This window comes from Pseudorca crassidens, chromosome 2 (assembly GCF_039906515.1).
Source record: "Pseudorca crassidens isolate mPseCra1 chromosome 2, mPseCra1.hap1, whole genome shotgun sequence".
NCBI classification, from domain to species: Eukaryota; Metazoa; Chordata; class Mammalia; order Artiodactyla; family Delphinidae; genus Pseudorca; species Pseudorca crassidens.
The window spans coordinates 98,940,809-98,968,304 of NC_090297.1; the positions used below are offsets into that span (position 1 = coordinate 98,940,809).

A 27,496-nucleotide genomic window follows, 5' to 3' on the forward strand; every position below is an offset into this window, starting at 1 on the left:
ACCTATCAGTTTCTTAAATAATTTTCCAGATTTGAATTGGGAGGCTATTTCAGAGTATACTCTTGAACAGTCCCAAGCCTCTTTGGGCACAACTACTTAGAGAGCTGTATGTTCTCTGTGACTTACAGAGTGTGGAACCACGCAAAGATAGGCAGGGACTCTATTCTCCCAAAGCAGCCACTGAAGCTGTGTCAACTGAAATAAAATTAAGTCTAGTCAATCCTCACATGGAGCAAGGGACAACAGACTGCCCAGTCAGAAAGCCCAGATGCATCATCCAGTGTTGAACACAACACTGCAACACAGAGAGGATTAGTTGATTGTTAACAAGGAATAGATGGCAGAGTAGGCCTATATCGGGTTTTAGTGTTGGCTCTGTTACCAAACTTGATCTTGAATAAATCCCTTAAGCTTGCATCTTCAGTGGGAAAAAGTCAGAGTTGGACTGGGTAATAAAAGGTTTGTTTAGTCCAGCTTTGAGCCAGTTTTTAAACTTTGCTTCAGAATACAGCAACTTCAGAACACTTCCTTCTAATACATGGTCAGTCTGCACCAAAACCCCCTCATTTCACTAACAAGATTCAACTAATGGAAAAAGACTAAGTAGGGTCTTATGTGTGCATGTAGCTTAACAACTGGGATGGGGAAAAATCATCTCATACACCAGGTTTACTCCCCCCACCTCACATTTTTTACTTGTATTACTTTACTCAAGGGTGATCCTCATTTTTATAGAAGGGGAAACAGGTACACAGAGGTTAAGTCCATGCAAAATGGCAGAGTCCAAACTGGAGCCAAGCCTGCCAACAATCACAGTAGGCTTCTCCACTAAAATTCCTCCTCCATCTGTCATGATACTTGGGCACAGAAGGGGAGCTTTCATTGTATCCTTAAGATTAACTGCTCTGGTTTCAAAATGCTTTCAGAGAGGTCGTTTCAAAAAATTCCCCTCCTGGTTGCCTTAAAGAAGAGGTAAGGAGAAAAATCAAAATAAGCCATATACACAAATCCCAACACACATTAAGCTGAATAATTTACATTAGGAAGGGCCAAATTGAATTTTTTTTTTTTTTTTTTTTTTGCGGTAGGCGGGCCTCTCACTGTTGTGGCCTCTCCCGTTGCGGAGCGCAGGCTCAGCGGCCACAGCTCATGGGCCCAGCCGCTCCACGGCATGTGGGATCTTCCCGGACCGGGTCATGAACCCGCGTCCCCTGCATTGGCAAGCGGACTCTCAACCACTGCACCACCAGGGAAGCCCCAAATTGAATCTTGATAATAAAAATGAAGACACAAAATATTTTCCTCAAGAAAATAAGCACATGGAAGAAGAAACATTTCTTAAAAAAAAAAAGTTTATTTTAAAAAGCCAGCCTCTTAAGGTTTTATATCTATACTTTCACACTGTCAATTACAATGACATTTAAAAATGCATTGAATATAATTTATTGACTGTCTATCATTATCCTCCTGCCACCATTTAAAAGATATTAGGTGAAAAAATATTTACAGTTTTCATTCTGGTCCATCCTCCTTCCTATCCTTATACTAAACCCATTTCTCTACTTTTCAGATAAGTGAAAAGGGTCACAAAATCTTTAGGTTTATGTAAAGAGTAAGAATGTGTCTAATAATTCTAAGCAAAACATTAATTTTCTTTAAGGCCTTATAAGAAAAAGAAAAGGAGTTACTTATTAAAGCAAACATAGCAACTTCTCTCCCAATCTTATCCTTATTGGTTTGTGTGGGCCAAATCTCTATGGGTCTCTTTAATTAGCAAATATTTTTTAAAAAACCCAAAAAACTGAACACACAAAGACTATCTCACACACAGTGCTAAGCTAGATGTGGCTATAAATGGAACCACTATGAATCAAAGGGGGAAAATTCCAGGAAAAACAACAACAAAAGATTCCAAGTCTCACAGTTTAACTGAAGTTTTGGAAAAACCTAAGCTGAATTCAGCTGCTGTTTGAAATGCCTGTCTATGTTTAATTTACTGAGGAGGCACAAATACACGGTTTTGTGTATTTTAATACTAATTTTTCCAGTGTGGGGGGGGAAATACTATGTGATCTCAAAAGGGGCGGTGATCTATGACCACTCAAAATTTATCTTTGGAAAGGGGAGCAAAAATAGTAATTTAATGAAGTCAACTCTCAAGCACTTGGCTTCTAATAAGCAAACCAAGAAAAGATAACTGGAGGAGGTGTACTGATGAGTACAGTGCATCAAGAACAGCCAAGATGTTTGCAAAGTTTTATGCCTTAAATTTCCTAAATATATATCTAGCAGGCACATATGCCAAGCAACTATTGATGCTAGGAAAATATTTTAGTCAGGATTTTATAAAAACCCCAACTTTCAAATCTTCTAGTGACAATGTCTGACACTATTATTACAAATAACAATGAAGCAAGATTAAATTTTAGATTTGCCTCAAACTAGTTATTTTTTCTTGTAACAGAACACTTAAAATGGATGAATTAAGCAGAATGGTTTTAAAAGTTAAGGCTCCCTAAAGACTAAAACTTAAGGCACATATTATTATCACACTATCACAGCACATTATCATGACACTGTTAAAAGCAAAGATTTAAACAAACAAAAACACAAACCAACTTCCTCCTCTCATTCTTTTTCAACCACTTCCTTCCCAAAGGCTATGACATTTTTAGCCCAGGCTACTGGTAAGGAGTGAAACAAAAATTCCATCAATGAACCCCTGGTATGATTCCCACAGAAATGTCCAGTATTTGCATTGAGCACCACTGGTAGATCACAGGCCAATAGAACATTTGGGGTCATGAGCTGCTCCATTTACCCATCAGCCCCACAGGTTCAAACTGGACTCTCCTCCTCCTTGGGGCCTCCTTCTATGCCTTTAGGATCCACAGATTCTGCTGCATCGGTAACTTCTTTTGGCTTCTCAGCAACATCTATACTGGTCTCCTCCTCTTTACTTTCCTTTTTCTGCTGCTGCTCAGCTTTCTGTTCTTTTGCAAGAAGTCGGTAATTGATGCCCATGCCGATGAAAAGATAGATGCCTGCGACAATAAGGATTATACCACATGCCCAGTATGTGTATTTGTAGTCTCCATATATGTCATTGAGACGACCTAAAGATGTCAAAAAGAAAAAAAAAAAAAATTATGTGGGTAGACAGTTACGCCCTTTCCCAAATAAAGCTTAAGAATCCATTCAAAGAGCCCATAAATGACTAATTATCTAAAAAGAAACTGCTCATAATTATCTGATCTTTTACTTATAATGTCACACTGATTTTGGATGGCCCTGCGCAGTCTGTTAACTTTAGGAACTTGAAAATAATTAAATCTTGGCAAATTTGAATTGGGGAAATCCTAGAGACCACCTAGAGTCAATCCTCTCAATATTCAATGGAAAAATTTGTTGCTCAAAAGAGGTTTAGTAGTCTTGCCCAAGGCCATAGAGCTAATTCTAGTCTCCCAGGCCAATGTACTTTCTCTGACATCAGCATTTCCCAAAGGGCGTTCCTGTGAACACTCATCCTCTGCTAAAACATTAACTAACAGCAACACCCTTCCACCATTCTAAGTGCTTAATCCTCACAACAGGAAGGTTCTACCATCATCCCCACTGTATAACAGAAAAACTGAAGTACAGAAAACTTAAGTAACTCGTCCAAGGTCACAAAGCTTGTAAATGAAACAGGTTGGCTGATTCAACCCAGCAAGTCTGACTCTGAGGCCTGCACCATAACTTCTGTGCTACAGGGTTACTCCCTAGTGTTTGCAAAGTCAAGTAAATTTGGAAATGACACATAGTCTTTTCTATTAAAGGCTTTATTAGACCTGATAGTAAAGAAACTTATTTACTTTGGCGTTTCCAAACTTTTCTCGGCCATGAATTCCTTGTTACAGTAAAATTTATTAGCATCTCAAAATAGTATTTATTAAACTATGGAAAACCCTACACATATAAAGGACATAATAACCAATTCAAATATAATTCCATACGGTTTTCCAACATAGGGCATCATGCACTCAGCAATACTTATTGATTCTCTAAATATACACACGGCCCTGGGTCTGCTAGGCCCTGAGTTAAGGGTGAGCAAAGGAGGTAACATCCACAGCTCAGTGGAGAAGAGAAGTGTTAATCCAATAACTACACAGACTGTGACAAGTGCTACAAGGAGCGTCTGAAGGCAGAAAATAGGGGTTTTAGACCAGCAATTAGGGTCAGGAAGCCTCTTCTTAAAGTGTAACCTTAGCCAAGACCTATAGGATAGGAGTTATCAAGGAGAAGGGAGATGGGAAAAGGCTCAGGGCAGAGAACAGCGAGTGCAAAGGCAGGTGATAGGAGGAAGCACAGGGTGTGAGAGGAGAAGCAGAGAGCAAACTGAGTGGTGGGATATGAGGCTGGAGACACAGGTGGGCCAGGCCACGCAGGACCTAGTAGGCCACAGCAGGGAATCTGATCTTCACCCTAAGAACGTGGGAAGCAACTGGAGTGTTCTAAGAGACGAAGAACAGCTAGAGTGGATATGGGTAAAGTTAGAAGCCTACTGACAGAAGATAGGAGATTTGGATAAGAGTGGTAGTTGTGATGGAGAGAAAACGGGCAGATTAGAAAGAGATTTAGGAAGCAAAAACAGACAGGATTTGGAATCTCCTTGGGTATATATAGGGAGGAGAGAGGGTGGACAGGTCAGTAGTGGATCTTCTGTTATGTATCCTTCCTTACTTTATGGTGCATAATCTCAAAAGCATGACTCACATCCAGAAGTCCAAATTATAGTTGCATTCTGTAGCAATAATAATTTTAAAATGTAAACCATTTAGCATTCTTAAGAGAATAATACACCGGGTTTTATTGTCACTTACTAGCTGTGTGATCTTGGACAAGTTATTTCACTTTTAGAAGCCTCTATTTCTTTATTTATAAAGCAGGAACAATAATAGTCTGACACCACACACTTGTAATATATGACAAAATACAGAAAAAGATTAGGACAGTCCCTGGTATACTGTGAGCCCTCACCTGGTACCTACTGTTATTATTTTAAATATTACTGCTGAATAAACTCCACAATTAAAAAGAAATCACCAACAGTATTTTAAAGGTGGTTATACATACATTTTTCTACAATAAACAGGTTAGTTTTTTCATCAGGAAAAATTATTATACATACTTAAGTGTGTAATAGTTTTTTATTCCTCTTTCAGCTTGATGATTCACTTTAATTCAGTTCTATTATTTGAGCAATTACGCTGTACCAAGCATTGTGCCAGCACTGAGGGTACAGAAGCGAAGAAAGACTGTCAAGCAGCTCACTGATTTCTGCCTTCTATCACCTTCCTAATCTTCTGTTTTATGTTATTAGAACCATACAAATAGGGAGACATACTATACCTAAAAGTGGTGGCCCCAGCAGGACAGGACAGCATTCCACAATGGTCACCAATCCCACAGCACTGGAGAACCTCTGGGATCCAACCAGGTCCATCAGCGTTTCAAACAATACTGAGCTGAGCCACCCAAATGCGAATCCGAAGAATCCCGCATAGACACAGAATCCTATATAGCTAGAGGACAAAGGTGCTGCCAGATGACAAACTCCATTTGCAATAATAGAAGCAGCAAAAAAATACTGAACTCGAGGTCTTATCCACTTTGTGTTGGCTACAAGTCCCATAGAAGGTCTGGCTACCATGTCAACAAAAGCCAGAATGGAAAGAAGGAAGGCAGACTTCTCACTAGAGTAATGCTGACTCTTGCCATAATTACTAAGAAAGACCAAAGGTGTAAACAGTCCAAAAAACATGAGCACATTTCCAGACAGGTAGAGCAAAAAGCCTCTGTGCTTGAACAGGGATAAGTCCAGGAATTTATTAAGTGTTTGGAAGACTGATCTTTTCTCTTCTTTCGGATTTCCTCCAATGAGATCTGTATTTGCATCACTTGCCCCCTTTTTTGCGTCAGATTTTCCAGCTTCCGGAAGAGATTCTTTAGACATATATCTCTCTACAGTGGTTGGCTTGGGCCCTATTGGTCTCATCAGAGCTCCAGCCACACAGCAGTTTAATAATAAGCCCCCAAGAATTAGGAAGCTTCCTCTCCAGCCATAGATACCAAAGAAAGCCTGATTAAGGGGGGCCAGGGTAGAAAGGAACACAGGGCTGCCTGCCATGGCCAGTCCATTTGCCAACGGTCGCCTCTTGTAGAAATACTTGCCAATCATGGTTAAAGCTGGATTCAAGTTGAAGGCAAGCCCAAGACCTGGGGAGAGGGGGTGAAAAAAGAATCACATACTCCAATAAATGTCAGAAACATATTTGGCATTACTTAACCAGACAAAGAAATTAAGAGGTATATAATTCAAAAAGATATAAATAAATGGAAAGATATTCTGTGCTCATGGATTAGAAGAATTAACATTGTCAAAATGTCCTTATTACCTAAAGCAACCTACATGTTCAGTGCAATCCCTATCAAAATCCCAAGGACATTTTTCACAGAAATAGAACAAAAAATTCTAAAATTTACATGGAACTACAAAAGACCCAATGTTCATGACAGCATTATTTACAGTTGCCAAGATATGGAAGCAACCTAAGTGTCTACCAACAGAAGAATGAATAAAGAAGATGTGGGGAGATTTTATATATATATATATATATATATATATATATATGTAATTCCCCCCAATGGAATACTACTCAGCCATAAAAAAGGAATAAAAATTTGCCATTTGGAACAACATGGATGGACTTGGAGGGTATTATGCTAAGTGAAATAAGATAAGTTAGAGAGAGAGTAATGCAAATACTGTATGTTACCAATTATATGTGGAATCTAAAAAATAAAACAAACTAGCAAATATAATAGAAAAGAAACAGACTCATAGAGAACAAATTGGTGGTTAACAGTGGAGAGAGGGAAGGGGGTGAGGGGTAAGATTGTGGTAGGGAATTAGGAGGTACAAAGTATTATATATAAAATAAGCTACAAGGATCTACTGTACCACACAGAGAATATAGCCAATATTTTATAATAACTATAAATGGAATATAACCTTTAAAAATTGTGAATCACTGTGCTATACACCTGAAACTTAATACTGTAAACCAACTATACCTCAATAAACAATAAAATGAAAAATAAACTTAAAAAAAAAGATATAAGTAATGGAAAGTACAACACAATATTGTATAGCGGTTTAAAGTGTGAGCTCTAAAGCCAGGCTATGTGGACTAGCCAGAGTAATCCGGCAAGAAAAAGAAAGAAAAGGCATCCAAATTGGAAAGGAAGTAAAACTGTCACTGTTTGTAGACTGTCATGATTTTATGTATAGAAAACCCTGAAGACTCCACCAAGAAATTATTAGAAATAATAAACAAATACAATAAAATTGCAGCATACAAAAGCAGTGTAAGTCAAAATCTGTTGCATTTCTATATGCTAACAATGAGCTATCAGAAATTAACAACCCCATTTATAATCCTAAGAAAAAGAATAAAATATCTAGGAATAAATTTAACCAAGGAGGTTAAAGACTTGCACCCTGAAAACTATAAAACACTGTTCAAAGAAATTGAAGACACAAATCAATGGAAAGATATCTCGTGCTCATGGATTGGAAGGATCAACATTGTCAAAATGTCCTTATTACCTAAAGCAATCTACAAATTCAACGTAATCCCTATCAAAATCCCAAGGACATTATTCACAGAAATAGAACAAAAATTTCTAAAATTTATATGGAACCACAAAAGACCCCGAATAGCCAAAGCAATCCTGAGAAAAACGAACAAAGCTGGAGGTAGCACACACCCTGCTTCCAAACTATACTACAAAGCCATAATAATCAAAACAGCATTGTAATGGCAGAGAAATAGATACATATATCTATGGAACAGAATTGAGAGCCCAGAAATAAACCCATGCATACATGCACAATTAATTTACAGCAGAGGAACAAAGAACATATAGTAAGAAAGGATAGTCTCCTCAGTAAATGGTGTTGGGAAAACCAGACAATGCCAAAAAAAAAACAAAAAACAAAAAACCTAGACCACTATCTCACACCAAACACAAAAATTTATTCAAAATGGATTAAAGACTTGAATATAAGATCTGAAACCATAAAATTCCTAGAAGAAAATGCAGGCAGTATGGTCTTAGCAATATATTTCTAGATATGTCTCCTCCTCAGGCAAAGAAAACCAAAGCAAAAATAAACAAATGGGATTACATCAAATTGCTTCTGCATAGCAAAGGAAGTGGATCAATAAAATGAAAAGAGAACCTACTGAATGGGAGAAGTCATTTGCAAATGCTGTATCTGATAAGGGGTAATGTCCAAAATATATAAAGAACTCATACAATTCAACAACAACAAAAAAACCCAATTATAAAATGGGCAGAGTTGGGACTTCCCTGTCAGTCCAGTGGTTAAGACTCAAAGCTTCCACTGCAGGAGGCATGGGTTCGATCCCTGGTTAGGGATCTAAGATGCCGCATGCTGTGAGGAGTAGCCAAAACAAAAAAAAAAAAGGCAGAGCAGTTGAACAGACATTTTTCCAAAGAAGACACACAGATGGCCAACAGGCACATGAAAAGATATTCAATATCACTAATTATTAGGGAAATGCAAATCAAAACCACAATGAGATCACCTCATACCTGTCAGAATGGCTATTACCAAAAAGAAGAAATGACAACTGTTGGCGAGGATGTGGAGAAAAGGGAACACTCATATACTGTTGGTGGGAATAAACTGGTACAGCCACTGTGGAACACAGTATGGAGATTCCTAAAAAAATTAAGACTTGAACAACCATATGATCCAGGTATCCCGCTTCTGTGTATTTACCCAAAGAATACAAAAGAACGCTTAAATTGAAAAGATAACGGCACCCACCCATGTTCATCACAGCATTATTTACAATAGCCAAGATATGGAAACAACGTAAGTGCCCATCAACGATCGAATGGATAAAGATCGTTGATGTATGTGTGTGTGTATATATATATATATATATATATATATACATACACATATATATACATATATATACACACACACACACACACATAACCCCCACACACACACACATAATGAAATACTACTCAGCCATAAAAGATGAAATGTTGCTATTTCTGACAACGTGGATGGAACTTGAGGGCATTATGCCAAGTAAAATAAGTCAGATGAAGAAAGACAAATACCACAATGATTTCATTCATATGTGGAATACAAAACCAACAAACAAAAACAAAATAAATTAACAAACCAAACCAAACAATTACGTAGATATAGAGAACAGAGTAGTGGTCACCAGAGGAAAAGGGGCAGAGGGCAAAATGAGTAAGGGGATCAACTGTGTGGTGAAAAAATAAATAAATAAATAAAACCAGACTATGTAGGTTCAAATCTCATCATCATCACTTATTGGCTGTGTAATGTCAGACACGTTGCCCTCCTGTGACTGTTTCATGGTATGTAAAACAGGCGCACAGCACTGCTGTGACTAAAGAACTTACTGCCTGGCATGTAGTAAGCACTCAATAAATGTTAGTAGTTATTTTTATAATTGTTATTTATATTATTTGAAGGTGATTAACTGTCAAATCTGGCAAGTCATGTGAAGGATCATTATAAGCAAAGAATGTAATTAAGGAGACTGTTATCAAATAGAGTTTTAAAAACAGTTTTTAAAATAGACTATGCAATACAAAATTATTCCTTTTACAACAGCACCAAAAACTTTAGTGTGCAATTTATAATGGCTAAATTGTATAACTTTCCTGAAGGGCCAGAGAATTAAAACCAACATACAAAGTTTTTGTATAATTAAACACAACATTGCCAAGATGTCAATACTCCCCAAATGTAAGTGCTAACTTGACGTGATTCCAATGACAATATCAGTGCATTTCATTTTGGAGATGAGGTTAAATGATTCTAAAACATACTAGAGAACACATGGGAGTCAACCAGAAAATTTTGGGTGATGCAGGATGGGATTAAACAGAACTGATATTTAAAATGGACTTTAAAAAGCTACAATCGGGCTTCCCTGGTGGCGCAGTGGTTGCGAGTCCGCCTGCCGATGCAGGGGACACGGGTTCGTGCCCCGGTCCGGGAAGATCCCACATGCCGCGGAGCTTCTGGGCCCGTGAGCCATGGCCACTGAGCCTGCGCGTCCGGAGCCTGTGCTCCGCAACGGGAGAGGCCACAACAATGAGAGGCCCGCGTACGGGGGGGGGGAAGCTACAATCAATAGAATAGTGTGACTCTGACTCAGGAATAGGTAAACACTGAAGAAAGTGGACAGAAAGTCCAGGAATATACCTAAAATATATATAAACATTTAATGTACGATAAAAGTAATATTTTAAATTACTGCAACAAGAATTACTCAATAAATGTTGCTAGTATAAGTAAATATTCAAATAACTTGGAGATGCTCTTCCCTGGCCCCTGCTTGCTCCCTACTTACCATTTATGTCTAAGCTATTCAGAGACTTAAAGCAGTAAACCAGACTAGGTCACTCCCCTATTGCAAACCTGCTATTGGCTTTCTGTCCATAACCTTTACCCTGACCTTACCTCCCAGGTCTCATACCAGACCATTCTCACCTGTGCTAACAAGCACGCTGCTGATTTAGGGTCTATGTTCCCCTAGATTTTCACAATGCTAGTTCCCTGCTGTTACTCTATTAAGGTCATCTCTTCAGCAAGGTCTTTGTATAGAATTTATCACTCCCTGATTTTTCTTATTTATTTCTGAGTAGCAGTGTCTGCCTCTTCCCATGAAACAGCATGACTTTGCTGGACTTGTTGCCCTATGCCCACAGCATGTAGACAGTGCCCGACATACATATGGTTGTTGTTCATGATATGCTCTTAAATGACAAAAACTGGTTACAAAATACTTTATGTAACCGTATCCCTTTTTGTTCTGAAAAAAGTTATGTTTGTGTATAGAAAAAAGTTGGGAAGGATATATATACATAAAAATGTTAGTAGTCAAAGTCTCTGGACTGTGAAGTTATACATAATCTTTATCATACTCATCAGCAGTTCATTATCTTAATTTGGCTATTAAAATAAGGGGGAAAGGACTTCCCTGGTGGCACAGGGGTTAAGAATCCACCTGCCAACAGAGGGAACGTGGGTTCGAGTCCTTCCTGGTCTGGGAAGATCCCACATGCCACGGAGCAACTAAGCCCATGCGCCACAACTACTGAGCCTGTGCTCTAGAGCCCGCGAGCCACAACTACTGAAGCCCGTGCACCTAGAGCCCGTGCTCTGCAACAAGAGAAGCCACCGCAATGAGAAACCCGCGCTCCGCAATGAAGAGTAGCCCGCGCTCTGCAACAAGAGAAGCCACCACAATGAGAAGCCCGCGCACCGCAACAAAGACTAGCCGCCGCTCGCCACAACTACAGAAAGGCTACGGGCAGCAATAAAGACCTAACACAGCCATAAACAAACAAACAAACAAATAAATAAATAAATTTTTTTTTTAAAAAGAGAGCGAGACAGAGATAGTAACCAATGACCGCCCTTGCAACGACTGCTGGACACATTTTATCTACAAATCACTGACTATTCTTAGGACAAGGGATACAATCATTTCTTTCAATTCATTTATTCAACAATGTACACCTACTGTATGACAGCAATTTCTTTTTAAAACTTGATTTTCTATTGCTCTTAAATTAACAGGTTGTCAAAATGATAATTTCTATAAGGAGGGACTTTCACTCAAGATCTGAAAGACCAATGCAGGTGAATACCAAATAGCCAGCGATATATTAATGCTTGAAAATGAATCAACTCACCTCCAATGACTCCGACACACAAGTAAAGTTCCTGCACAGTGTTACAGAAGGAAGCTGCGATCAAGCCACAGCCTGACAAGCAGCCGCCAGCAATCATGATTGGACGACTGCCATATTTATTCACCAGGATACTGCTGATAGGACCTAAGAGATAATCAAAAATTTAGTGGTACACAAGGCATTGATGGCACTAAACGACAAGTCCTTCCAAATAAGCAGATACAACAAAAGGCAATGGTAAGAATATTGTTATCTATAATTATTTCATAATCATAGGTATGTGTGCTGGAAAATAAAGATGCTAGAAGAATCATTAATTGTGTATCTTCTCTATCTTGAAATCTTGGATGGAATTTTACTAAAATATAAAAGACTCTAGTCTTTCCTTAATCTTTCTCTTATAAGGCATAATAGGCTGAAAGCCTTGGTAACAGACGTTCATCGGCTTCTTGATTTATCTAAGATATGATCAACACATATTTAGTAAGTTTGCTCTATGTTAATTTTTGGGATAGGCAGACTGATGAGAGATTTTAAGAGTGTTCTTTACACATCATCATAAGTGTAGTTTGTGTCATATTTTTTAAAAAGAAGAAAAAACAAAGGCAAAATACACAATTTTTTCTGCAAGTTCAGTAGTTTTGCAATTAGGACATCTAAATTTAAAACAAAACAAAACAAAACTGTTCCCATTTACACCTAGATATCTCAGGTATTGAATTGAATGGAATGTCTTCTAGGGTTAACCGGGTTCTGTGCCTATACTGCTGTTTTGTGACAGCAAAACTATGAAAAAATGTTTGTAGAAGATTGTCAGATAATGGTCAAAACATTCTCAGGTTTAACAACATAAACCAGATTAAATCTCCTCAGCTAAAGAGATGCATACCAAAAAATCAGTTTTTCTTTAACATGAGAGAAGAAACCAAACAAAAGTGTAGTGTTAAAAGGATCACAAATAAAAAGATTTTATGCGTTTCATGTATCAGTTTTCAAATACAAAAAAATCAAATGGGCTCTCCTTAGTTGCTACAAATAGGTATAAACTGTAATTCCCCTTTTCCAAAATTTTAAGTCTTAATTATGAGTCTTATCTAAAGCAAACAATGTTTTAAGAGCTGTAACACAACTCTTAGACTAACAATATTTGCTGATTACAAACGAATGACATTTGACATTCTCTGAATTTCATTTATTTATAATACTTATGTCCCTACTTCATGGCTCTGGACTTTGGAGATGACAACTTTGTTTACATGACACCATAACATGTCTGCCTTGTTAAGGCAGATGACTGCAAATAAGAAAGGGTCACTGCAATGCATCAGTAGGGAAGGGGACACAAGAAGAACTAATATTTGAACTTGCAGCTAGTGAGAACCAAGTTTTGAATCCAGCCCATTTTCTCCCCATTACATATGTATTTTTGGAACTACAGTTCCAAAATTATAAAGCAGAAGACATACAAATCAAGTTTCTCTTCTATTAGCACAGTAAATTCTGACTTTATCCTGTAGTAAGTCTATTTTTAAAAAGACACAGAATGCACATATTCAGAATATACTACTGATCATATGTTGACATATTTTATTTCTATAAACACTATGAAAAATTCTGCATTACTCATATTCTAGTGCTACTATATTCAGAGTTGCAGTATGGTACACTATGATTAAAAGGACAGGCTCTGGCCCCAAGGAACCCAATTTCAAATTATGGTATGTATATTCAAACTGTGGTATGTATATATGTATACATACATATAATAAACATGCAAGAAGGAATGAAAGCTTTTGATATCCTAGTATTTGAGGACCAATTCTCTCTAAGGGGCTGGTCAAGAAATGACTGCGGGAGAGACTTCAGGCTCAACCAAGGATGTGTATAAACAAGTTCTCATTGAACTTCTAAGTCACTTCATGAAAATATTAGGCCACAGCTGCTTTAGAAATAATTTGCATTTACAGCTTGTGTGTGATGAAAGAATTAAATACTGAAAGAATATTCATGAAATATGTCCATATAAATTAGGCATTAAACAGATTTTTGTATAGTCAGAATTACAAAGATAAAAAAATACTGCCACACTGTTGACTCTGTGAAGTAGAAGTTAATGCTGTAAAGTCTACAGTATTTTAAGTTCTAAACTAGGAATGTTACGATGACATTACTGTGGAACTGAAAATATGTGAATTTATACTTTCATTTTTTAAAATTAATTTTTATTGGAGTATAGTTGCTTTACAGTACTGTACAGCAAAATGAATCAGCTCTACGTATACATATATCCCCTCTTTTTTGGATTTCCTTCCCATTTAGGTCATCACAGAGCACCGAGTAGAGTGAGTTCCCTATGCCATACAGTAGGTTCTCATTAGTTATCTATTTTATACATAGTTTCAATAGTGTATATATGTCAATCCCAATCTCCCAATTCCTCCGCCCCCCTCCTACTTTTCTTTGGTTGAGAGTCCACCTGCCGATGCAGGGGACAAGGGTTCAGTCCGGGAAGATCCCACATGCCACGGAGCAGCTAAGGTCCGTGAGCCATGGCCGCCGAGCCTGCGCGTCTGGAGACTGTGCTCCGCAACGGGAGAGGCCACAACAGTGAGACGCCCGCGTACCGCAAAAAAAAAAAAAAAAAAAAAAGGAAAACCTCAAACAAAAACCAAGAGTAAGTAACTAAGATCTTCTTTAAAAATATACTTTAACAAGTATCAGTATATATCTGTGAACCAAAGCACATGGAGGGAGGGAGGGAGGCAGGGAGGAAGGAAAACTTAACCCTAAACCACTCACAACTCAAAACATATTATTGTTGAGGGTGTGGCCGAAATGTACAAGTTAAAGAATTAAGGCAGTTTTAAATATAATTCTTATGGGGTCATACCACCTAAGAGCCAAACAAAACAAAATAACCCATTTAGTAAAAATTATGCCACAAGGCTCTTGATACGCAATTTATCTTTCAGAGTTATTTCAGGAAGAATGGCCCCAATTAGCTATCATTAAAAATAGAGAGGGGTACAGTTTGTAGGCCTATTATAACACAAATTCAGAGAAATGTGCTAGTTATCTCTGGGTGAGGACAAAGAAGGAACTGTTTTCCCAAAAGAAAGTGTCATGTGCAATTAGCACAACTGACATCACTTACTTCTGATGCAAAATGCCAGCGGCTCTCAAGCTCTTGCTCTTAGAATTGCAGCATGTGAACCTCTTGTTTGTAATCAGCTTAAAGGTACACTGAGCACCTGGAGTACCTCTGGATAATATTTACGCCAATTTCTTCAAGCCATCAGTCAAAACCTGATTAGAAATCCTGGCAGATCAAGTTCAGAGCCTCCAAAATTATTGGTTCTCAGAAGCTAGAAAATGTCCAAAATCCCTTTTGATTTCTCTGGGCTCATGAAAAAAAGTAAGTACTATAATTTAACACTTACGTTCTTTTAAAAAGCACTTAATTTTACAATAGACAAACAGGCATATGTTCAAAATTTTAAAGGCACAAAAAACTTACCCATTTTTCTGTGCAATGAGATTAAGCACTGAACTAATTTACAGACTTCAAATACTTATTCCTGTTTCATGAGATTACATTATTGTCTCAAGAGGATTACAAGCTTCCCAAGGGCAGGGATCAAGATCAGTGTTCTCTATCACTCACACCTAGCCTAGTGAGGACTCTGTGCATACGGCTTAATAAATATTGGTTGAATCTGCCACCACATTAGAAGCCTAAACTAAGGTTTTACAGTTGAATTGCAGAATCTTTATACTGGGCTTTTAAAGAGCTCATGTGAAAATAATCTGAGGCACTAAATTATGATTAAAAAAGTGAAAGCTTGGCTAAATAATCAACATGAAACCCTGTCAATCCCAAACAATAAATACATTTAACTTTTGAATCTCTGCTAACTAAGCAACTACATATTTTATTATTATGGGAGGTTTTGACTTTTACATGTTAAATTGTGTTTTGATGTTCCAAGGCAAACAAACAAACAAACAAACCCACAGTATTTTAAATGATATTAATAAGGTAAGCAACGTACTCTTCCACATTTCCTTCACAACATGTCAAAGAAAACAGAAAGGGAAAAAATGATAAAACTTAAGTTTAAGATGAAGCTGAAATGCTTTAGGACTAATTACATCACAAGGAACAAAACAAGGAGGATTTTATCCAGTTCTTTAATTCTAACACTATGAAAAGATTTTACCTGAGACTTTGAACTGTGCTATTCAGGTTAGCCCGATTTACTTTAATTCTCCCAACATCAATTTTTTAAAATCTTTATTTACACTTATACCGCAAGAGTCTAGCAGAGAGCAATAAGAAAAATAAGTTGTGCACATGTCATTTTTCTGAGAGTTTAAAAAATTTTTTTTTCCCCTCTGAGAGCTTTTTTAAGTTCAATGATACGGAATTGGAACAAATCCTCACAATTTCTTATTTCTGTTTCGGAATACTATAGTGCAACAAACAAAGCAAGAGTTGTCATTGTTAACAAGAATAAAAAATGTGACTCTAAACATAAAGCTCTGAGAAATACCATTTCAAAACACCTCACCGAATAAAACATTTTTTTTTAAGTTACCTAAAACAGAGCATCTGGTTGCTTAATGAAAATTAAAACAGCAGGCCTTAGTGGGTACTTACCTCCACCATACATGACAGCCAACATGATGGAAGATATCCATGACACTTCACTGGTGGTGGCATTGAATATACCTTCAATTTCTTTGAAGAACACAGTAATAGATTTGGGAAACGCATAGGAGAAGCCGATGGAAATGAAAGCTCCAACTACCACTGCCCATCCCCAGCCTCCATCTGGGGGGGTGTATCCAACTGGACCTCCAACTGCCGGTGGCATTTTAAGTGTAGATAAATCCCAAAATGCAGTTCAAATCCAAATATCTAAATGATACAAAATTTAAATAAAATGTCAGCAATAAAACACTCCCACCTAGCATTCCCAACAACAAAGCACCCCTCAAGTAACTGAACTATTTTTCAACGTTACTTGGCCAATATACATTATCTTCTAAGGACGTTATCAGAAAAAGAGACTTCAGAGACATGATATTGTCCACATTTTTTAGTAGCTTAAAGGAAAACAGCTCCTCACCATTTAAGAAACCATAACTGAAACAAATCCTTTTTAATAAATGTAGCCTTTGTATTTCAAATAAGCCTTCTTGTCTTAGCAGTTAATATAATTCCTCAAATTACTAATAACTAAATAAGTAAATAAATGTCTTATTTGACTATCTGCTTGCAAAATTCACATAACACATACCCTACAAAAGTTTCAGGTTTTAATACAGGCTTTATAAGTTTTTCCCTTTTCCCATGTATTCTACAATACTGACTTTCTCTTACTAATATGCTGACTTAAAAGTAATAGGAAGGAGGTACCTGACTCACTAGATATGTAGCAATTTACAAAATAAAAGATCATTCTGAATACGTAAGAATTTCATTTAATGACCTGGAAAATTATTTCAGAAAAGTTTCCTTTTATCTAACTTCCTTGGTTAAACTCCTAAACAACACAACTAATCAATACAGTTGAACTCACAAGTTGAACTATAATGTCAAAAGATGGTAGTTTCAAATCAAAGATTATCCCATTTTCTTGAAGCCACCTAGTACTAATGAATAGCAAGGTTAGAAAATGAAACTTCCTGTTAGATTATGAACAGGGAGAAGATGGGAATGTTTGTTTGATAGTAGCCTTACCTATTTTCTCATGAAGGTCTCCTTTAATTTATTCAAAGCCAACTTCCACCCTATACTATAACTCATCCTACAACAGTATGTTAGCATGTCCATTTCAAATTATCTCCACTCAGACTGTATTATACAATAAATAAATACAGGTCACAGATGACAAACTGACTCTTGGCTACAGCATTCTTTAGTCTAAAACACAAATCCTAATTTCATAGTGTAGGAGTCATCTCCTAAATACTGTTCCTTCCAATCCATCTGAACACTTCATATATGATTTAAGACACTGGACATTGTAGGGGTGGGAAGAAGACAGTCCCAAAGGGAAGTTTCCCTAAAGGCAAGGATATAGGTTTCATCACTTCTACTCAACATTGTACTAAAATCTAGTCAGTTTGTGCAGGCAAGAAAAAGAAATAAAAGGCATAAAGACTAGAAAGGAAGAAGTAAAGCTGTCTTCATTCACAGAAGACATAATTGTCTATGTAGGTAATTCTAAAGAATATACAAAAAAAGGTACTAGAACTAAAAATGAACTAGATCTCAGGACACAAGACCAATAAATAGAAATCAACTCTATAAGCCAGCAAAGAACAATCAGAATTTGAAATTAAAAAAAACACTGAACAAAACATTTACAACAGGACCAAAAAACTGAACAGGGATAAATCTGATGTGTAAGATGTGTACACTGAAAACTACAAAATATTACTGAGAAATTAAACAACTAAATAGATAACCCACCCCTATGATTTGAAAAAATCAAAATTTAGGCAAAGATTTCTGAAGGCACATGGCACCATGTTAATTAAAAAGTTTCTAAATTGGCGTTTCCCTGGTGGCGCAGTGGTTAAGAATCTACCTGCCAATGTAGGGAACACGGGCTCGAGCCCTGGTCCTGGAAGATCCCGCATGCTGCAGAGCGACTAAGCCCGTGTGCCACAACTACTGAGCCTGTGCTCTAGAGCGTGTACGCCACAACTACTGAAGCCCACGTGCCTAGAGCCTGTGCTCTGCAACAAGAGAAGCCACCGCAATGAGAAGCCCATGCACTGCAATGAAGAGTAGCCCCCGCTCACCGCAACTAGAGAAAGCCTGCGTGCAGCAAAGACCCAACACAGCCACACACACACACAAAAAGTTTATAGATTGAATTTCAAGCTACAGATTGGGAGAAAGTATATACAAATCATATATCCAAGAAAAGACATGTCCAGAATATAAAAAGAACTTTTATGGCTTAATAGCAAAAAGACAAACAACACAATTAAAAAATGTGCAAAAGATTTGAAAAGATACTTTACCTAAGAAGTACATGAAAAAATGCTAAAAATTGTTATTCGTTTGTGAAATATAAATTAAAATCCTAATAGAGATACTAATATATCTCTATTAGAATGACCAAATTTCAGACTGATAATACCAACACTTGGTAAGGACATGAAGCAAACGGAACTCCTGTATTGCTGGTGGTAAATCAAAATGATACAGCCAAGTTGGAAAACATTTTGGCAGCTCCTTATGAAGTTAAATATACATTTAACATGTGACCCGGTCATTTCTAGGTATTATCCAAGAGAAATGAAAATATAGATCTTCACAAAGACGTATATATTCTCTAGTAGCTTTATTCATAATGGCCCAAACTGAAAACCCAAATGTCCATAAACAAATGAATGGATAAACAAATCATGGTATAGCCATACAATGGAACATTACTCAGCAATAAAAAGGAACCAACTACCAACACATGCAAGAACATGGATAAATCACAAATGCATTATGTTAAGTGAAAAAAAGCTAGACGTGAGCCTACATTAAGTTCTAGGAAAGGCAAAATTATAGTACTAGAAAACAGATTGGAGGTTGGGGAGAGGAGGCTGACTGCAAAGGGGTTTCAAGAGAACTTGATTTTGGTCATGGAAATGCTCTATTATTATGGTTATGGCAGTAATTATTCATCGAATTGTATATCTTAAATTGGCACATTTTATTGTATGTGAATCATACCTCAATACAGCTGATCAAAACAAAAAATATAATCAAGGACAGTGTCAAGGAGGATAAACTCTGGTGGCACAGGGAGATAATACAGAAGGAAAAGAAGATGGCAGGCAAATTCCTCTGTCTTGCCTATCTGGATGGTTAAAAGAAAGAATAGGAAAAGGAAGAGGACAAAGAAGAGGAGAGAAGCCTCTCTTCTGAGAATTCACAACTACAGGCCTGTGTGAGCTTATGCTTGGCACGGGAACATCTGTGGGGAAACCTCCATTGTTCTTCCAGAGATATATATGTTTGAGTTTGCTAGCAAAGATTTCCCACAGACAAAGCTCTGCCAAGTATAAGCTGACAATCTAAATTTTCAAAACACACCAAGAATCAATTAATCATGAGTGAAGTAAAACCAATCCAACGCAGCCAGAACTATAGACATTGGATATGGATACTTAAAATGATTAAAAGCATGAAACAAGGCATTAAATGAAAACACACACACACACAAAATACTATAAAAAGACTAGTTAATTTGAAACAGAACTTCTAGAAATGAAAAGTATATTCAACAAAATTAATACGTTAACCAGAAGACTGAACATAGCTGGGAAGAAACACAATGAACTGGAGGATGGGTTTGAAGAAAATAAAATTCAGGGAGACCTTTATTCTGAAGCTAGGAGAAAGGTTTAGAAACACGGAGTTTAGAATGGGAGGATCTGGCAAACATCTAATGGGACTTTGGAAGAAGAGAACAGAGAAAGTAGGGAAGAGACAATTTTCAAGAGTTAATGGCTAAGTATATTTCAGACTTGATGAATAATATGAACTACAGTTTAAGGAAATCTAACAAGCCAGAGAAAAATCTTAAAAAAACACTATTGAGAAAACACAGATTATAAAACTAACAGATAATCACACCGACAAAACAGAATTCCCATCAATTTTGAAAAACTCTCAGCCACCATATATTCAAATATTGATTCTTCACCATTCCCTCTTTCCACTCCTCTGAGACTCCAACTGAATGTGGGTTGTCCAGATGGAATAAGGTCCTGCCTTTTCCAATATTTCTGCTTAACCCCTGTCACGAGACTGTTTCTCTCTGGGACTATGTATTCTGGAATGTTCCCTCCTTTGGGGGCCCCAGAGATTTTTACAGCCTGTGGCAGTGAACCACAGTAAGAACTGGGATAAATGAGAGCTATACTTTCCTTGTGTAGTGGATCTAAGGGCTTTTGGATAAAGCAAATTAGAAAAGGAGAAGCAGAAGACCTCAGGCCTCTATTCTCAGGAGAGATGATGTTTAGTTAAGGGTATCTGAATCTGAGAATCTGGAGAACAATTCCATTAAAAATATAACCCAGTTGAAAGAGTAAAGACCTCGTCCTAGGGCATTTCACTTACCTATGATTCAGGTGGGACAAAAATATTTACATGTTGAAGCTTCCTTAAATTTCTACTGGAATGAATATAAATAAAAGCTATTCAACAGCTCAGTTCTGCTGAAGGAAACAGTCTGGATGCTAAAATTATGTTAAACAGAACGGCTCCGGGCATTAATTTTGAGTTTTTCCTTCATCTAATTATGAAAAAAGAGAAAAGCACTTGAAATTTTTCAAGCAAAGAACCACTAAAAAGATTACTTTGCCTCAGAATGTTTGCACACACGGAGAGAGACACCCACACACAGACGGTAGAGCTGCTTAACACACCAAGCTCTGACTCCAACGGCTAATACGTGCTGGACGTGATTAAACTTTGAGCTTCGCTGCCAGCTATGATTTGTCCCAGTTAGTTACAGCAGCTACAATTTTTAGTCTCTAAGACTTGTCTCATCAAGATAATAATACCTTATTCCATAGTATAAAACTTAAGATTTAAAACTTGAAGAAGCTTTAAAAAGATTCATTAGGAAATAAAAAGTATAAGAAACAAGATTATCCAAATTTCAAAAGAACACTTCAAAAAACCAGACGTGGATTCGATACAGTTCCGCCACCATCCAACAAACGGCTGTCCTTCCTAACTTAAAAATTCTGATGGTACCTAACAGAAAGTGTGTAATGTCATTATCTAAACACACTATTTTCTTTTAAACTGACCAAATCTCAGCTATAAACAAAAGGGTTCATTCAGAAAGTAAATTATGTGAGCAGGCCCCCTGGCACAGTATTCAGAGCCCCACTGAGAAGGAATACTCAAGTCCAGAGGCTAAAAGAGATTAAAGTTTAATATTTTAAACCTTACGATGTGCACAGTAGCCTTCCTATTAGCTTAGCCATTATTTTATGACTCTCTAGTATTTGCCTGAAAGCGACAGGAAGATTTTTTTAAAAAGTGATAGGGTATATACGTCAACGCTACTGTCTTAGTCCCAGCTTCCCCTTCCCACCCTGTGTCCTCAAATCCGTTCTCTCTCTGCGTCTTTATTCCTGTCCTGCCACTAGGTTCATCAGTACCGTTTTTTTAGATTCCATATATGTGCGTTAGCATATGGTTTTTTCTCTTTCTGACTTACTTCACTCTGTATAACAGACTCTAAGTCCATCCACCTCATTACAAATAAGTCAATTTCGTTCCTTTTTATGGCTGAGTAATATTCCATTGTATATATGTGCCACATCTTTATCCATTCATCTGTCAATGGACACTTAGGTTGCTTCCATGTCCTGCCTATTGTAAATAGTGCTGCAATGAACACTGTGGTACATGTATCTTTTTGAATTACGGTTTTCTCAGGGTATATGCCCAGTAGTGGGGTTACTGGGTCATATGGTGATTCTACTTTTAGTTATTTTTTTAAATTAATTAATTTATTTTTTGCGGTACGCGGGCCTCTCACTGCTGTGGCCTCTCCCGCCGTGGAGCACAGGTCCAGATGCGCAGGCCCAGCAGCCATTGCCCATGGGGCCCAGCCGCTCCGCGGCACATGGGATCCTCCCGGGCCGGGGCATGAACCCACGTTCCCTGCATCGGCAGGCAGACTCCCAACCACTGTGCCACCAGGGAAGCCCTAGTTTTTTAAGGAAGCTCCATACTGTTCTCCATAGTGGCTGTATCAATTTGCATTCCCACCAACAGTGCAGGAGGGTTCCCTTTTCTCCACACCCTCTCCAGCATTTATTGTTTCTAGATTTTTTGATGATGGCCATTCTGACCAGTGTGAGATGATACCTCATTGTAGTTTTGATTTGCATTTCTCTAATGATTAGTGATGTTGAGCATCTTTTCATGTGTTTGTTGGCAATCTGTATGTCTACTTTGGAGAAATGTCTGTTTAGGTCTTCCGCCAATTTTTGGATTGGGTTGTTTGGTTTTTTGATATTGGGCTGCATGAGCTGCTTGTATATTTTGGAGATTAATCCTTTGTCAGTTGCTTTGTTTGCAAATATTTTCTCACATTCTGAGGGTTGTCTTTTGGTCTTGTTTATGGTTTCCTTTGCTGTGCAAAAGCTTTTAAGTTTCATTAGTTCCCATTTGTTTATTTTATTTCCATTACTCTAGGAGGTGGGTCAAAAAGGATCTTGTGGTGATTTATGTCATAGTGTTGTGCCTATGTTTTCCTCTAAGAGTATTATAGTGTCTGGCCTTACATTTATGTCTTTAATCCATTTTGAGTTTATTTCTGTGTATGGTGTTAGGGAGTGTTCTAATTTCATTCTTTTACATGTAGCTGTCCAGTTTTCCCAGCACCACTTGTTGAAGAGGCTATCTTTTCTCCATTGTATATTCTTGCCTCCTTTGTCACTACCAAATGTAAAACAGATAGCTAGTGGGAAGCTGCTGCATAGCACAGGGAGATCAGCTTGGTGCTTTGTGACCTAGAGGGCTGGGACAGGGAGGGTGGGAGGGAGGCTCAAGAGGGAGGGGATATGGGGATATATTGTATACATATAGCTAATTCACTTTGTTGTACAGCAGAAACTAACACAACACTGTAAAGCAATTATACTCCAATAAAGGTATTTTTTAAAAAAAGAATTAAAAGAGGTACAGTGCCTGTCAAAAAAAAAAAAAAAGTGATAAAGAACAATGGGAAACAATAAATAACCCTAACTTTTCTTAACAATGATGGTGGTGACAAGAACCACCTTCTAGATTTTCTGATTTCTCTCCTTTTCTCATAAGTATCAGGAATTGTGCAAGTAAACATCTGGAAAACCAAAGTTGAGTTCCCTACCCCACATGCTCTGCCCCTACTCCAGAATAGTTGGAAATAGTATTCATTATGTTCTCTATACTTTTCTCCATCAACATTTAAAACAAAGCCACTGTCATTTCCTAAAATGACAATGGCCAGTATGTGAACTTAAAAGAAGCAGAAAGCATCTAAAATCAATCATCTGAAAAGAATTTGTTACTAAGTGTAGACCAGTTTTAGGTTTCAAATTCACATGGAGGAAATTCCCTGGTGGCGCAGTGGTTAGGCATCCACCTGCCAATGCAGGGGACACAGGTTCGAGCCTTGTTCCGGGAATATCCCACATGCCCCAGAGCAACTAAACCCGTGCGCCACAACTACTGAGCCTGCGCTCTAGAGCTCACGTGCCACAACTACTGAGCCCGTGAGCCAAAATTACTGAAGCCCGCGCACCTAGAGCCCATGCTCTGTAACAGAGAAGCCACCCGCAATGAGAAGCCTGCGCACCACAACGAAGAGTAGTCCCCGGTCGCCGCAACTAGAGAAAGCCCGAGCACAGCAATGAAGACCCAATGCAGCCAAAAATAAATAAATTTAAAAAAACCTCACATGGACACATTCAAATCCAGAAAGGCTGATTTACTGAAGCTATTGGTGCTGAAGTAGCTAATTTACTGCTCTTTATAACTGGTCTTAGTCCAGCTTCATGGCTTTCAGAACCATTTGCCCCAAGGTAAATCACATGATTCAAGGTCTAGGAAAATTCCTTCTTTTGCCTTCTTTTCCATTTTGAAATTGAATAAAATGAAGAAAACAAATTTAAAAAAAAACCCACAAACAAGCAGAAGGTACTAATGAAAATGAGACAGGAGGGAAGGTGGCAGGGCACAACCTTTTTTTTTTTTTGCTGTAAGATCTAAGTTTCCTGACCAAGGATCAAACCTGGGTACTGGCAGTGAAAGCCCCGAGTCCTAACCACTGGACCACCAGGGAATTCCCAGGGCACAACTTTTAAAAGAATGTCATAGCCATTCACGACAAAAACTGATTAGGCCCAAGATGGCAGAAGATTCAACTTCCAGTGGGCCTGGAGCATCATTATACGCTCACTGTAATACATTAGCACATGCTACATGACACACCCACAGGCACCAGGACAGTTCCAAGGCCGACCATAAAAGGCTAAAAAATGGGCAGTGGCCCAATTCCTGGAAATCCCTGCCCCTTCCCACCCAAATAATTGGAATAATCAATCCTCCCACTGGTTAACCTATGACATTACCCAGTCCATAAAAACTAACAACCCCATAACCCAGGGCTGCTCTCACCTTCTGAGATGGCCCACGCTCTGTGGAATGTGTTGTAGAGTGCGTATCTCCCAGGGCTGCTCTTGCCTTTTGAGATGGACCACATTCTGTCTATGGAATGTGTGTCTCCCAGGGCTTCTCACCTTCTGAGATGGCCCACACTGTCTACGGAGTGTGTATCTCCTTAAATAAATCTGCTTTCCTACTTAGTTCTGGAGCAGAGCCTCTTGCCTGCCTGCTTGTGTCCTTCCAAGCATTCTATATTTAATAAATCTACTTCTTGCCTATCGCTTTGCCTCTCGCTTAATTCCTTCTGCACTGAAACATAAAAATCCTCAGCTTCATCAAGTCCTGGGACCAGGTGCGTGGTTTCAGTTGAGAGACTGTGGATTTGAGTACCCTCCTGAGCCAGAGCTTGTGGGTTCAAGTCCCAGCTGAGAGGTACGATCGGGTTCGAGTCCCAATCTGAGGTGTGCAGTTTCCAAAGGAGAAATATAACTACTCTAACTGGTTAGGCAAACACTCGGCAGTTTTGAAATGCATGATTCTGATCAAATGGCATACGAAGAACTTAAAGAAATGTAAACTTGGAGTAAAAAAAAAAAAGAAACAAAAAGAAAAAAAAATCACCTATTGTTGCACATATGGGTTATTATTATTATTTTGCGGTACGCGGGCCTCTCACTGTTGTGGCCTCTCCCGTTGCAGAGCACAGGCTCCGGACGCTCAGGCTCAGCGGCCACGGCTCACGGGCCCAGCCACTCCGCGGCATGTGGGACCTTCCCAGACAGGCGCAGGAACCCGTGTCCCCTGCATCGGCAGGCAGACGCTCAACCACTGCGCCACCAGGGAAGCACTACTTTTTTTTCTTCTATAAAAACTACCATGGTGGGACTTCCTGGGCAGTCCAGTGGTTAAGATCTTGCCTTCCAATGTGGGGGTGTGTGGATTCAATCCCTGGTCAGCGAGCTAAAATCCCACATGCCTCACGGTCAGAAAACAAAACATAAAACGGAAGCAATATTGTAACAAATTCAATAAAGACTTTAAAAATGGTCCACATCAAAAAAAAAACAAAAAAAAGCTACTGCGGTGAACTAGAAATTTAGGACAGATTTTTAGATATGGAATTTCTGCAAAATTCAAAGGCTTTTGATTCATATTGTAAAAAATAAAAAGAGCCTATTTTTCCTCTTTCATTGTATTTTGTGGCAAAAACACTTTAAACTAAGAATCATACCAATATTCAGAACTCTGAGAACAGTGTATGTCAACAATGGTAAGGTTTATTTTAATACAGACAATAACATTACATTTTTTTCTACATTAAAAAGCAACTAATAGGGCTTCCCTGGTGGCGCAGTGGTTGAGAGTCCGCCTGCTGATGCAGGGGACACGGGTTCGTGCCCCAGTCCGGGAAGATCCCACATGCCGCAGAGCGGCTGGGCCCGTCAGCCATGGCCACTGGGCCTGCGCGTCCGGAGCCTGTGCTCCGTAATGGGAGAGACCACAACAGTGAGAGGCCAGCATACCGCAAAAAAAAAAAAAAGCAGCTAATACTCCAATATAACAAGTCTGTGGATTATTTAGGGCTGAGCATTAATTAAAATCCTTGGGTAAAAGGTGGACACCTAGTCAAAGAAGTGATAAATTCATTTTTACTTTTCACTGCAAATCCCTAACTTCCAGGGCACTATCCCACCTCAATGTGCGTGGTTAGGCACTTAGGCTACCCTCAAAGTCACACAACAGAGAAGCTAAAGTACTGTACATCTGTAATAGATTTTAGGAAATAGCAGCATAATTAACTAAAACAAAAACCATGAGATCAAGTTAGTTTAAGTGCTCTTTAACACTGGGGCTTACATATGGGGATAAGAAGGCAAATGAAGATGTCCAAAGATTAGAAAATAACTTCTATGGGGGAATTCCCTGGTGGTCCAGTGGTTAGGACTAGGTGCTTTCACTGTTGTGGCCTGGGTTCAATCCCTGGTCGGGGAACTAAGATCCCACAAGCCGTGCTGTGTGGCCTAAATAGACAAACAAACAAACGAACAAAGTTGTTTGCTCATTAAAAAAAAGTAACTTCTATGGATATTTCAAAGCTTTTTTTTAAAAATTGGAGTATAGTTGCTTTATCAAAGCTTTAAGAGAAGTTAGTAGAACCAATTCTTTATTACATCAGACACAACTAAAATGTATACTTACAAGAGGCACCAATGCTTTAGGATACCTTAGTGTTAAAGATCAATTCAGAAACTAACAAAAGCAAAAACAGTACAATTTTCTTCCAAATCCACATACTGATGTGACACAAGCATTTAGTAATTTGCAAAAATGAAATTATTTTTTCATTAACTGACAATACCATAATTATAAATTTATCTAATGCTAAGATTCTGTTCCAGCCCCCAATATCACTATTCTTTTTCTGAATATACCTTGCCACATGGAATCAATCCCCTCCATGACATTTTA

The 27,496-nt window shown here is 38.2% G+C and overlaps 1 protein-coding gene across 1 annotated transcript in view; it reads right to left on the reverse strand.

Annotated features, from left to right (window-relative positions):
- Positions 1 to 1,340: 1,340 nt before the first annotated feature.
- Positions 1,341 to 27,496, reverse strand: part of SLC16A1 (solute carrier family 16 member 1) — a 34,571-nt gene continuing 8,415 nt past the window's right edge. The window contains exons 2-5 of the mRNA XM_067727298.1: positions 16,496 to 16,756; positions 11,836 to 11,979; positions 5,395 to 6,261; positions 1,341 to 3,116 (exon numbers count right to left, since the gene is read on the reverse strand). Of these exons, the coding sequence (XP_067583399.1) occupies positions 2,839 to 3,116; positions 5,395 to 6,261; positions 11,836 to 11,979; positions 16,496 to 16,712 (1,506 nt within the window). The 5' untranslated portion in view covers positions 16,713 to 16,756 and the 3' untranslated portion in view covers positions 1,341 to 2,838. The remainder of the gene's footprint in view (positions 3,117 to 5,394; positions 6,262 to 11,835; positions 11,980 to 16,495; positions 16,757 to 27,496) is intronic.